A 13,716-nucleotide genomic window follows, 5' to 3' on the forward strand; every position below is an offset into this window, starting at 1 on the left:
ACCTCGGGCATGGGACGCGGGCGCGGGCAAAAGTGATGAAAGGCGTGAAAAACGTCCCTTGCCACCACTGGAAGAAACCAGAACCTGAAGGGAACTCGACAGGAAAGCGCAGAGAGCGAGCGAGCTTTCAAACAAAATTGGCCATACCCATACAACCTGAGCAACCTGAACAAAACAATTACCATAATCAATGGGGACTCGCCTTTGTAACGATGAAAGTTTGTTTGGGGTTCCCCTGGTCCCCCGCCCTTGCAGGTGTAAGTGACGACTCTAAAGAGGACGACTTGAGGCGTTTGTGTGCAAGTGCTGTGTAATATGTAGGTCCCGGCAAGAATTCGCCAACGTGGTAAAGGTTGCCGTTCTCTTGCTCGCTCTCTGTTCTCTTGCTTGCTTTCAAAAGCAGACCTGCATTACAGCATCACCAGGTCAGTGGCTCCAGGAAGCTTTAAATGCCTTGTGTTGTAAGAGGTTGACGCAGGTTCAGATTTATAATTTAGAAAGAAAAGACCCACCTGCAGGCAGGTTGCAAATAGGAGACGGATTAGATTTAAAATAGGATCTGGAATTAATTGTGTCCTGGGTTTAGGCCTCGGGGAAATTACAAAAGGTTCAGGGATAGTTGAGTGGGAAAAAGCCTTGACTGTTTACTTTCAGGAAGGAATGTTTATCTCTCCTTTTACCTATGAAACTTCAAGCTTTAGGAGGGATATACCATTAGAGCAATTTTCCTTGGTTGCTTTTTTTTTTTCTCCTTCCTCTCTCTCTGTCTGTCTCTCTGAGCTGCTGGGACTCAAACATCAGCTACAAACATTTTTCCCCTTAAGCATGAAAAGTCAAGGGGCGTGCCAGCAAATCTTGCATGTAATGTTTCAGTGGTGAAAGGGATTGAAGGAGAATAGTGTGGAGTCCTAAGCAAGGAAACTATATCGGGGGAGAAAGTATCATTTCATTCACATCTGAAACACAGTGGTATGTTTTCCTCAGGGAAAAGTCTTTGAAGTGAAGCAGAATTTAAAGTTTTCTCTTGATGCTTAAGTTCTAAATAAATTATACTTCATTATTTTTAAAATTCTAGATTTTACAAGTGTCGTGGAGCTACTGTCCTAGTGGTGTTTTGAGATTCCGTGAGGAATTTCTACTGGCCACTTCGATCCCGAATGCTTCAGTGGACCAGCTCAGGACTGACTTTCCAAGCTCCTCTTACTGTTCCCTGAAAATTCCATCACCACCACTCAAAGCGGCCACCTTTTGCCGCTCACTGACTCTTCACCCACAGTTTGATGAGGTGTGGGCGTCTAGAATGTTAAGCTTTCTCCTTTATAACTGACAGGGACAAAGTTGTAAAATAAGCTGATATAATTTATAGGAATGTACAGGAAGCAGATGTCTGATTTGGCACGTTGCCATCTTTATAGCCCAGTTCCAAGCATAAACCACACTTTTAAATAATTAGTTACTAACTAATGAGATCCAAAAATAAGTTGTCAAAATAGAAGAAGGGGGTAGATTGTTGAGTGACCAAGGGCCTATTTTTAAAAAACCCATTTCAGACGGGGGTAGGAATTAGTATTCTTTAAGACCATTAATTAGTGTGATTTCAGTCAGTGCCTGGAGCTTTACCTCTTCTCACTTGAGCCTCTCTCTATGGTGATGAGCATTGGGAGGGTTTTATTGCTTTGTTAAAATAAAGTCCTTTGCCTTGGGGGAAAAACCAACAACTCCACAAAAACCAAGTTTGTCAAGGAATTTTGGGAACTTGTCTCCTGATTCCTATTAATTAGCACCCTCTGCTAAGGAAGGTACTTAGTTCTTACTAGGAATCCCATGTCTTAATGGGTTTTTCTGGTCCATTTGCATGTTTCAGTGTGCAGTTTTAACATTGTAGACTCTTTACTCAAATACAGCCAATAAAACTGTTATGTGTGTGTCGAAAGGAACAATTATAGTAAATGCTTGTTTATCCCAAATGGCTAAGAATGGAGTATTTGGATCAATTAAATATTTCTGCTAAAGTTTTTAGTTTTTATAGAATTTGCCAGTTTTCAATGAAACACTGAATATGAAAAGAAAATGTATGTAGCTAAACCAATGGTGATTGAAATTCAAGACACTGCAGAGTCCTGTAAGTCACAGGGTCATTGATGCGATCATTTATGTATTCAGTAAACATTCTTATGTGACCTAACTGCTGGGAAAGTAGAAACCTTGTCCTCATGGAGCTTACAGTATGGAAAGGGGAGGTGGATGTTCAGCACAGACTTTTCCAGATGAAGAAGAGTTTATTATCATTGTGATGGGTGCTAGGATAGGTTTGTGTAGGGCGCTGGAATTCAGGATTCTAAGGTGCAGTTCATTCATTAGTTCATCCGGTCAGCAAAGACTTCAATGAGTATATACTTCACTGGGTATACAGCAGTGAGCAAAAATAAACTTGTAGAACAGTTGTTCAAGGCTCACGCCTGTACTCCTAGCACTTTGGGAGTCCGAGGCTGGTGGATCACCTCAGTTCAGGAGTTTGAGACCAGCCTGGCCAACATGACGAACCCCATCTCTACTAAAGATACAAAAAATTAGCTGGGCATGGTGGTGAGCGCCTGTAATCCTAGCTACTTGGGACGCTGAGGCAGGAGAATCGCTTGAACCTGGGAGGCAGAGGTTGCAGTGAGCTGAGATCACGCCATTGCACTCCAGCCTGGGCAACAGAGTGAGACTCTGTCTCAAAACAAAAACAACAACAACAAAGAAAACAAGCTTTAGTGAATCTGACAATTAGTGATGCTTGCTAAAATTGAGGTTCCCGGGTGCCACCCTCCAAGGCAAATACATTGCAGGAATCTGAATGCTTAGCAAGCACTGTAGAAACGCTGATACAAATAGTTCTTGTACCAAGTGGGAAACGATGCCGATTGTATTGGATTATTCTTGTGGCATACTTTAAAGATGATACTTAAATCAATTTTGAAGGACCATTACAAAAAGTAATTATTCTGAGATTGTTAGAACTAGAAGGGACCATCAAAGATTTCTCCTTTAAGGATTCTCTATCCAGATTCTTGGAAAAGCTTTGAAGGTCTGTGATGGCTTAGAAATTAAATGTGTACTTTTGAGTTTAAGGGTATTTTCTGGGGAGAAGCTCTTTAACTTTTAACAGGTTCTTAAAGAAGATGTGTTCCCCCCGCCCAAAGTAAAGGTCAGATCTCACTGCCTGATTCTGTCATTTGACGGATGAGATCACTGAGGCTCAGCAACAGGTTGTTGGCCATTGTGCACTGTCTAGCTAGCCCCGGGGGGGCGCCATGCAGGTAGCCCTGCCCTTGGGACTCATGCATGTTGGCTGCACTCGGAAGGGAGATCTCAAGCCCCCCTTTCTGTTGTATAATACTTTGTCAGTGTATTGTCACCCCTTTGAGGGGTGTCTCTGAATTTGGAGTGGATCTTACTATTGATATGTAAATTTAACTTAGTGCTTCTTTTTTCTTTTTTATTCTACAAAAGCTGTTCTTAAATAACTTGTGTGTTTTACAATGAATGACACTGGATAATCTCAGAAAAGAGATGGAAGTGAGTGGAAGAGCTGGTGTTACAGTGTGCCATGTGGCCTCTGGTTCTTAAACATTCTAGTTACTTGAATTCCAGATCAAGGAGGAATTTATTATGCAATGAAGAGCTTGCAGTTCCCTTGCAAATATGTGTTAAAGTAGACTGAAAATAGTTTACCTTGTATTTTAATTTTTTTAGTTGATCAAGCAGTTACTTATTTCATTTCACTCACCGCTGCTGTGATTGAGGATGTCGACATCTACTAAATGTAGAAAAATAAGCAAGGTGGCCAGACCAAAGAAATGCTTTCTACGAAAGTTGCAATCTAGATAACATGAAGAAAACATGCTAGAGAGGGTACTTTTCCTCTTTTATTGTATTCTTTGTAGGTGTAGAACATGACTGCAAAAAGGCACATGAAGCAGAGTGAAAATTGATGAATGATGAGTTAGGGCGATTATCACATGAATGAAGCCAGTGAAAGACAGACCTACTGAACCTGCCTTTAGCTGACTTTTAATATTTCCTAAGTGAGCCCAGTCTTTGCTATTACAAAGACCTTTCAACTTTTCCATGTGGAATCAAGAGCATGTTGTTCTATTACCTTTGTCTTAAAAATGTGACTTAAATGAACTGAAATATTCTCATGCTTTAAGGAGGTTAAAGAGTATAGCTTACCTGAATGAATTAGGATTAAGAGGTATATTGCAATTCAGATATCTTTATGAAAGAGGCAAAAATCACTGAACTGCTTGGCCTGAATTATCCTCTGATTCAGAATTTAGAGTAGGCCTTCGATGTTAGAAATTGTCAGACTCTCTTGAAAAAATCTAATTAATAATTAAAAACCTTCCCCTGCTTTGGAAGTTGTTCAAATGCCCCTTCCTGTAAAACTGGCCACCTGAAGAGACATTTGCAGATGTGGCTTTAAAAAGTAATATGACACTTGTTTCACATGATAGACACAGTTGCAAATTGAGATTTTTAGATCATTTGATACCAAATGCTCAGTAGGGATTTGGGAAAAGTACCACATTATGGGCATTTCCCTCAGTTCTCTTTTTTTTTTTTTTTGCATGTGTAGAGTTTCACTGGTTTGTTAAACTTTGAGACATTTTTGCCAGAAAACCTGTGGAGAAGTGTCATCTACATTTTGAATTTCCTAAAGCTCTAGGCTTTTCTCAGATGACAGGTGAAGTGGACTTTTGAAAGTTTTTTTTTTTATTATTTTATTTCCACCGTTTTGGAAAGTTGATGGCTCTGTTGTTTTCTTTAGGGCATTTTTGGTCGAAGAGAGCTGAAGTAATGAGAAGACATCATGGAGGCCCAGTCCCATAGCTCCATGACCACTGAAAAGAAAAAAGTTGAGAATTCCATAGTGAAGTGCTCCACTCGAACAGATGTGAGCGAGAAAGCCGTTGCCTCCAGCACCACTTCTAATGGTGAGCAGCACAGGGATTACCAGCAGCCCAGCCTGGAGTCATTTCTGTGTTTTCTGCATTCCTTGTGAATTGAGCGTTTGCACCTGGACCAGTGTTTGTTCTAGGAGAGGCTGAAGAAAGCAAATGGGGCGGGGGCGGGGGGGCAGCGGCGGGGACGTGGAATTTAGTAATCTCTATTTTGGCACTCAACCTACACGTTGACTTCCAAACTTTCTAATTTGAGATGTAAATGTGATAGGTTATTTATTATCAGAAGTTCCTGTTTTGGCATTTTGGAAATCATCTTGACTAGTCTGGCAAGAGTTCAAAATGCTTTGTGTTGCATATGGATCATCTATACTGCTTGGAATAATTAGTACAAAAGACACAAAAGTTGTCTTGTCGAAATTAGTGACAGGACAGGAGTCTTCCCCAACCCCAACTTTAAGTAGTCTACTTTAAAGGATTTTAAGAAGTGTTAATGATTGAACCTCAAGGTAATGTTAGTATCTGAGATGCAGGTTTTGTTTTTAGCTTATAAAAATTTAATTTCCTTATTTGTGTTCAGAGATAACACAGAGCCACTGTTCCTGTATTCTATATTTTTAAATTTTAAGCAAAGTGTTGAGAGGCATTTCAGTTCAAGCATGGAGTGTTGAAAATAAATTCCAGAGCCTCCCTGGTACAAACAGACTGAATACGTTAATGGTAACCTTCACGTCCTGTCCTTGCTGTTTCTCCATTGTGGGCCACTAATGCCTTTCCTTTTTGTAGATTTCATAGCCATTCCTGGCCTCGCTGAATTTCTCTGCTTCTCCATGGGCCTGTAGGAAGAATGAGCTGGCCCGTTCTCCTAGTTCCTGGACACTGCCTATCTGGGCACACTGATTTGTATGAGCCAACCTGCTATTCTTATATTTTCTATATTCCAAGACAGGTTTTACTAGATTTATTTACATGTTTTCACATCCACTTGGAGAGTCAGAATCTCCTTTGGAAGATAACTCCAGTCCAGAACGTTAGACTCTAAGGGCAGATACTTCCAAGCAGCCTGACCACTTCTCTCTGGGCCCCTCCATGTCTGCTGAGAGCCTGTGCTTCTCACCTGCACTTCTTCACCCAGTTTCATGAGTGTGCATTGCTGACTGCACTGGGTAGGGAAGGAGCTGGCTCTTAAACCTACTGGCAAATGACTTCAGTTTTAAATTGATCCTTAGGGAGATGTATTTATGTCTCAGTTAAAATAATGAATTTACATATATGTGAAAGTATTTCCTCCTTTATTGATGGTATTTAAAGTCAAGACTGGCGCTTACTTTAACTGAGCCATAATATTTGCATTTTTCATCCAATGTGGTTATAGAAGGCATTTCTCCTTAAAAATATGTTACCTTGGTTTCTTTTTTCTGGAATTGGTAAAATTTAGGCAAATTTATTATTTCAGAAATAGAATCAGTATTTGCAGTGTTGGTTATTTGGTAATTTTTATGGTAATTCTGTAGGAATAAATGCTTCCTACGTATTTGACTTCAGGAACATCAGCTTTTGGTTATCTTTATAGTTTGTGTGAGTGTACATGCCTGTGTGTCAGGGTGTGAGCGAGTGTGAGTGTGTAGGGGGTGTGAGTGTGTGAGGATATGTGTGAGTGTGGGCAAGTGTATGCGTGAGTGTGTAGGTGTGTGGGTGTGTGTGGTAGGGGTAACTATGGGCATGCGTGTGTGTGAGCATGCATGTGTGTGAATGTGAGAACAGGCAAGAACAAGTGCATGGCAGAAGATGTTGCTGCGCTGCATGGAGCCTGCAGAAGCGCCTGTCGTGTTTATGAATCTCAGCTGCATGGCCACAGAGTCTCAGTCTTACGAAGATACTGTTGTTTGTGCCACTCCCACACCTAGACACATTCTCAGGAGGTTTACCACTGCAGCTGCATTTGTCTTGAGTTGCTCTTGGACCTCGGGTTTCCCTCATGATTCTGTTGAGGGTGATTGGGAGCAGAACTAACCTGACCAGCCCCACAACAGCCAGGAAGCCACGAGATAAAACTAGCCAGAGAAGGAGCAGTCGTGATTTACAAATGTTAGTGCTACAGTGTTAAATAATCACCTGTTTCCTCAGCCCCACTCCACTGGCTTCCTGCCCTGATCAGCTTGTGCCCTTGAGCCCACATTTTCTCCTAAATGTGTATGAATCCTCTCCTGTTTGGGGGCAGACACGCATTGATCAAACTTGCAAGGAACATGCCTAAACGATAGCAGTCCTAGAAATCCGGTGAACTCTGATCAGTTTTTCAGTGTTCCTGTGACTTCTAACAGATTTAGTGTTTCATATTTTGGGACAAAAATCAAATGAAAGAAAAATGGAAGTGGTGTTTTTAAACATGGATTGCAAGCCGACAGGCGGACTCTTGGAAAACAAATTTAAAGAGAGGAACAAGTAAAAGAAAGGACAATAAACCTTTTTCTTTGTGTATGTGATGCTAATAATTACCACGGTCTTTTTTACAGAGTCCTCTACAGTTTTCATCTAACTAGTTCAGCGCCTCTTTACAGTCCCAGGATTATGCTGAGGGGCGTGGATTGCTGGAAGCGCAGAGGCCCTTTCTTCTGCAGCGTGGTCACCTGCTGCCTCTGTACTCAGTCTTGATCATAGGGACTGGTGTGTGGGCTTTGGACCTGCCCCTGCCTGGGTTTAGAGTTCGTGGGGTGCAGGCTTTCCAAGTTGGGACACTATTTGTGTGCTGGCTGGTGGCTGACATCGCCGTGGCCCTCCATCCTTCTGTCCATCCGTCTGTCCCTCTGTCCCTCTTCCTATCTTTTCTATTTTTCTCTATAAATATTTCATAAATGCTTGGACCCCTGCACTGAGGCTATTCGTAGAAAGGAAAACAGAATCATGTGGATGCTATAACAGGTAGTACTGATTGCTGCTGTTTCCAGAAGGGTTCTTGTGTTTCCTTTACAAAGCCCTGAACTATATCCATTTGTAACTGAACAATTAAAAATGAGTTCAGTTTCAGCCAGGTGCGGTGGCTCACACCTGTAATCCCAGCACTTTGGGAGGCCGAGGCAGGCGGATCACCAGGTCAGGCGATCGAGACCATCCTGGCTAACACGGTGAAACCTGTCTCTACTAGAAATATAAAAAATTAGCTGGGCGTGGTGGCAGGTGCCTGTAGTCACAGCCACTCAGGAGGCTGAGGCAGGAGAATGGCGTGAACCTGGGAGGTGGAGCTTGCAGTGAGCCAAGATCGCGCCACTGCACTCCAGCCTGGGTGATAGAGCGAGACTCTGTCTCAAAAAAAAAAAAAAAAAAAAAAAAAGTGTTCAGTTTCAAAAACCAAATGAATATAATACCTGCATTTTCTCTCCTATCCACCATTTCATGACTAAAGTCACACAAATGAACAAAAAGTTTTGTTACTGGCTGAGTTATTGGTGAGGTTGCCTTAATTAACTTTTCCAGCCATTCTGTGGTGCAATTTGTTCTTCATTGTGAGCTTCCCAGCCAAACCACTCACATTCCACTGCATGTCCTTACAGATCTGTTTTCGTACTTTTCTCAGCGGAGTATCTGCTCCTGGAATAACTTTCGTATAGAGTTTTGTTTAAACATACGCAGACCCACAACCCAAAGGTATAGTTCAGAAAACTTGAACAGCTTTTTAAAGAAGCATTTGCCACTTAACACTGAAATTTAAAATAATGCAAGTGAAAAACTGTGTTGTAGAACTTGTATGACCAAAAAAAAAAAGCAAGCCAAATTTGATTTTTGTAACATTTAAGAACCTATATCAACATATAAAGCCTTCAGTAACCCTTATGCAGGAAGTACAGTGTACCCATAGTTTAATGTGCCCATGGTTTGATTTTAAATTTTAGTGTTATATTTGAAGTGTAAATAACAAAGGAGATGGCATTTAGTTTTCTGAATTATTTAAGTGCAATTGTGATTTAAGTGATCATTTGTGGCATTTCACACGGTGGCTTTCCCATAGAAAGTATGCATGCGGATCTTAGGTGTGATTGTTGACTTTAAAATGTCCAAGTCCATTAATGTGTGAAGACTGTAAGTAAAATGGCTTAATACTTAATAATCTCTTTTTGGTATAGATTCATTACTTCGTAAGCTACATGTTGTGTTTTCTAAATTAAATAAGAGTTTTTTAATGTATATCTTCCAATGTTCTACATATTCTCATTCTCTTATACAGTTTTTTTTTCAATGATTTGCAAATATTGACTTTTCAATTTGAAGTGTTTTGCCTCATTTTTGGCCCATGATTTTGTTTTAAAGGAGTAATTCGATAGTTCTTATTAATCTACAACTCAGCTTTAAAAAAGAAACTAATGATAAACGTATGTAGCCCGTGGTCTTGGGGATCTTTTATCAGATCTGATAGTTATTGGGAACATACTTTAAAGTGATAGAAAGCAGAAATTATTATCGTAACGCTGATGCAATGTGAAACCAAAGTTGATAGATTAATGGTGCAAAGGAAGTTCCCTGTTCACTTTGATTCTTTGAAAAAGAAGAATTTGGCTCTTTGCTTAAAAAATTATTTTCTTCAAGGTTGGTAAGGGGAAAGTGTTATGGTCTGCAAATTCCTAAGGAGATGCTTTTTTTTTTTTTTTTTTTGCTTTAACTTTTGGTTACTTCTTGGCCTTGGGATTTGCTTTTAAACTATCCATTGCAAGGGTGTTATTAGGTTGGTGCAAAAGTAATTGCGGTTTTTGCTTTTAAAAGTAATGACAAAAACTGCAATTACTTTTGCACCAACCAATGATTGTGATGTCTGTTGGTCTTCCAGCTGGGAGTAAGATGGCTTTGAGTTTTGTTGGAAGTTTGAAATTCATCTGCTATTCCTCACCATGAGCTCTTATCTCCTTGACTTTTTTTTATGGTAAGAGTATATGTGCCAGTTCTGCTCTGAAATGGGCAGGCAGTTCATGCCATAAAGACCATAGGTTGTGAGTTTTTGCTTTCTTGTTTCTATAGAGGTCCAACCCCTTTTCTTTGCCACATCCCATTTCCTGGCACATGACAGATAAGTGGAAAGGATGTTCAGATCAAATGGATTTCAGATTATAGGATGTTCATTCGTAGCATACACAGGTTCTGGCATCTGAAAGCTTGGTTGGAGTTCTGGCAACATGAAGGACTAGCCATGTGAGTGTGGGCGGATTAACTTTTCAGCGTTCCAGTTTCCTCATCAGTTTAGCAAGATAATAGTAAGACCTACTTCACACTTCACAGGTTGCCATGTCATAAACATATAGGAAGGACTCTGCAAACGTTAGCGATTGCTATTAGGACAAAGCATGCTGGTGAGTTAAACATTATGAATACAAAACAGAAAGATTGTGTTGTCTTGAACATACACATCAGTTTTCAAATTAAGGGAAATATGTTTGGCAAAAGTAATGGTGAATTTGCTGGACTCAGATGTCTGAAAAATAGTTCAAGATGTTTCACAAATCCCAAATGTGACCAAGTTTGCACGTCTTAAGGAGGGATGGATTAAAAAAACAAAGTTTCTGTAAACTTCCTTCTAAATGCCTTCTTAAATCAGAAAATAGTGAAGATAATCTTGGGAACATTTATTTCGGTTTTCTCAACCTTGAAAGGTAGTGTTGTATTGATTATATGCTATTGCATTAGAAGCAGCATGTATATATCCTTTTTCTTGATTCTTTTCCTGGGTTGAACTGGTGGTTTGTGCTGTATTCGAGTTAGATTTTATTTTTTATAAAGAGTTTTTATGTCTATAAACGAACTAACTGAAGACAAATATTCTGATTATAATAAGAGCCCCAACTCTCTTGAGCTCCAAACTCACATGTCCTGTACTCTGGTTACCACTGTGTTCTTTATTTTGGCTAAGTATATCACCTTTCCTGTGGTCAGCCAGGCTTGAAACCGCACCATCACCTTTGACCCCTCCTTCTCTCCTGCTCCCATGTCCTACCGGTTTTGAGGTCCTGTTAGATTTTCCTCTGTAATTACTCGCTCGTGTGTCTCTTCAGGCCAACCTACTGTACTGTGTGGTGAAAACCCTCACACCTCATGCTTAGATGATTAAAATGGCCTTCTGTCTAATCACCTTGCCTTTCATCTCCACTCTTGTCATACATGGGACTTGCTTCTGCCAAATTAGGCTTATTACAGTTCTGCTTATGCCACACCCCTGCTCTAAAAGCTCCAGTGACTCCCGTCTACCTGTAGAATAAAGTTCAAAGTCTTTGACGTACCATTTAGGTATCTTCTAAAATCTGGCCCCAGTCTGACAGTCCAATCTGATATGTTCAGAAGTAGATATGCTACTATCCCATCCCATAACCTATGCTTTAGTTAAATTCAAGGGCTCTTGGCCTTTTGTCCATGTGTTCCTCCATAGAAGTGTTTTGCTAACACCAATGCATGTTTAAAGTCTCAAATGTGAATACGTCCCCAGTCTCTTTCCTCATAAGGTCTTGTGTCCTTTGGGGAACTAACTAATAACACTAGATTTTTTTTTATTTTTAAAATTATTATTATTTTAAGTAATAGACTTTGTGTTTTAGAGAGGTTTTAGGTTTACAGAAAAATTGAGCAGAAGATAGAGTTCTCATATACCCCCTCGTTCATACTTTCCCTTGTTATTAACATCTTACATTAATGTGGTACATTTGTTACAACTGATGAACCAATATTGATGCACTGTTATTAACTTTCTGTCATTCACATTGGGGCTCACTCTGTTGTACAGTTCTATGGGTTTTGACAAATGTATGTCACAGATCCACTACTGCAGTATCCTGCAGAATACTTTCAATGCTCTAAAGATCCCTCATACTCCACCAGTTTATCTCGTCCCTTCCTTCATAGCACTCAAGTTTTACATTTTAGTTAAACTTCTTGAGAGTAGCACCTGGTTTTTCTACCTTACCCCCTCCCTGCTCACATTCAGTGTTTTTGCTGAGAGGGCCTCAGCAGATACTGAATAAGCCTGTAAATCACAACACTTTGAGACAGGAGGGCAGGGGGCATGTGTAACACAGCAGTAGTGTTGTGCAGTTAAGCCAGGGTTTGAGCCCTGTCCCTACCACATAATTGCTGTGTGATCGTGGGCTAAGTACTTAACCTCTCTGACTCTGGCACAGAGAGTACCCAAACATGTTAGCTATTGATAGTAATAGTAATATGACTCTCATGGATATTATTTGCCAAGATTAAATTTATTGATGCTTTTCATCTCACTCCTTTCAGCATAATATCATTTGTTAGTATTCTCTGAATGGTTCAGCTTTAATCTGATTGAGATAATTAGAAGGATTGGCTAATAGGAAATCCTTACATGAGATTGGTTATCAGGTTCTAGCTTAACAGTCTAGAGTTAGGGAACAGTATCTTAAATCACTGGTCCTGAAATTGGCACAAGTTGGGATTTTAGCCATTGGATTTCTCCTCAAAAAGAACAATTCCTGGGATAAATAAATATCAGATAAACCAGAAATAAATATCACTCCCATTTTTCAAATTTAAGAGCAAAAAAAAGTCACAGCATGATGTTTCGTTTGGATGGGATGTTTCTGGGTTGCCTTTGATTACTTGTGATCATGGGGTGTGAATATTTCAAATTTCCAGAAACAAGCTGCTTAGAATCAGAAACAACCACTAAATAGTGGATGCCTAAGGGGCAAAACGGTGATTATGGAAAGAAAATCTCCTTTTGGAGAGGTAGTTGGTGGCCTATCACTACCTCCTGCTCTGACCCTCAAGGTCGAGGAGGGCTTGCTTTTCCAGGCAGCTTTGGGGAGATTGGGTGATGGTAAAAGCAAAAAACTCCCTGTTACCTTGTTTACATAGAAACGTTTCCAGATATGTCTGCTTTAGTTTATTATTGGGTAAAATTCGCATACAGTAAAATTCACTCTTTGTGGTGTGCAGTTCTATGAGCTTTGAAAATCAGTAAGTTCACATAGCTACCACCACCGAGACACAGAACAGTTCCAGCACCTCCCCCAGATTTTGACCAATATGTGTGCTTTAAACTCAGCTCAGTAACGCATGTGGGGTGAGTCCCCAGTAATGACAGAAAGCATAGGAACTTCAGTAGCTGCTTGATGCTGTTTATTTCACATTAAAAAAAAAATGTTTCTTTTGGGTCCCGTTAGCAAAACTTAGTGTTAGGTTTTTTTTTCTATTTAAATATCTTATGTTGAATTTGTAGTAGAACGAAAATCTTTTTGAAAACTGTTCAGAAATCTACAACTTAGAGCGTCTGCTATTTTGAATCGTTTTTTGTGTGTGTGTGTGTGTTTTTTTTTAGCATCCAGTGAATGTACATTTTAGGCCAATTTAAAATTCCGTTTTATGTTTAAAACTACAAGACAGCCATATTAAAGGGCTTTTCATTATTGTTTTTGTTACTTTAAATTAATTGCATGAGAAAATTAGAATCTGAACACTTAATGCAGCTATAACCTAGAGGGAAAATACCAAATGCTTTGCTATTTTTTTCTTTCTATCTTTTTTTTCTTTTTGGAAACATCTTTCCCCTTTCTCCTTTACTGATATAGATTGGACTTTGTGTCAGGTAGACAGAATTTTTATATTAAGTTATTCCTAGTGCAATTTAGTCTGTTATTTTTTTTTTTTCTTGCCTGCTCTTTTTTCCCTTTCTTCGACTCTTTCCTCTTCCTGGTCCCTTTCTTCCTTTCTCTTTTTTTTTTCTTTAGTTGTAGAAAGTTGAGTTCCATCCCAATTATTAAATCTT

General features: G+C 39.8%; 1 protein-coding gene across 12 annotated transcripts in view; it reads left to right on the top strand.

Annotated features, from left to right (window-relative positions):
• The window catches only part of GLI3 (GLI family zinc finger 3), a 280,541-nt gene that overhangs the window by 9,898 nt on the left and 256,927 nt on the right, over nucleotides 1–13,716 (top strand). For 8 of the 12 annotated variants that reach the window (XM_065542082.2, XM_074036582.1, XM_074036580.1 and 5 more), the window contains exon 2: nucleotides 4,817–4,982. The exons of the other annotated variants lie outside the window; for them this stretch is intronic. In XM_065542082.2, the coding sequence (XP_065398154.1) occupies nucleotides 4,859–4,982 (124 nt within the window). In that variant the 5' untranslated portion in view covers nucleotides 4,817–4,858. The remainder of the gene's footprint in view (nucleotides 1–4,816; nucleotides 4,983–13,716) is intronic. 12 annotated transcript variants of the gene reach the window in all.

The sequence above is a fragment of the Macaca fascicularis genome, chromosome 3, assembly GCF_037993035.2.
Source record: "Macaca fascicularis isolate 582-1 chromosome 3, T2T-MFA8v1.1".
Classification (NCBI taxonomy): domain Eukaryota; kingdom Metazoa; phylum Chordata; class Mammalia; order Primates; family Cercopithecidae; genus Macaca; species Macaca fascicularis.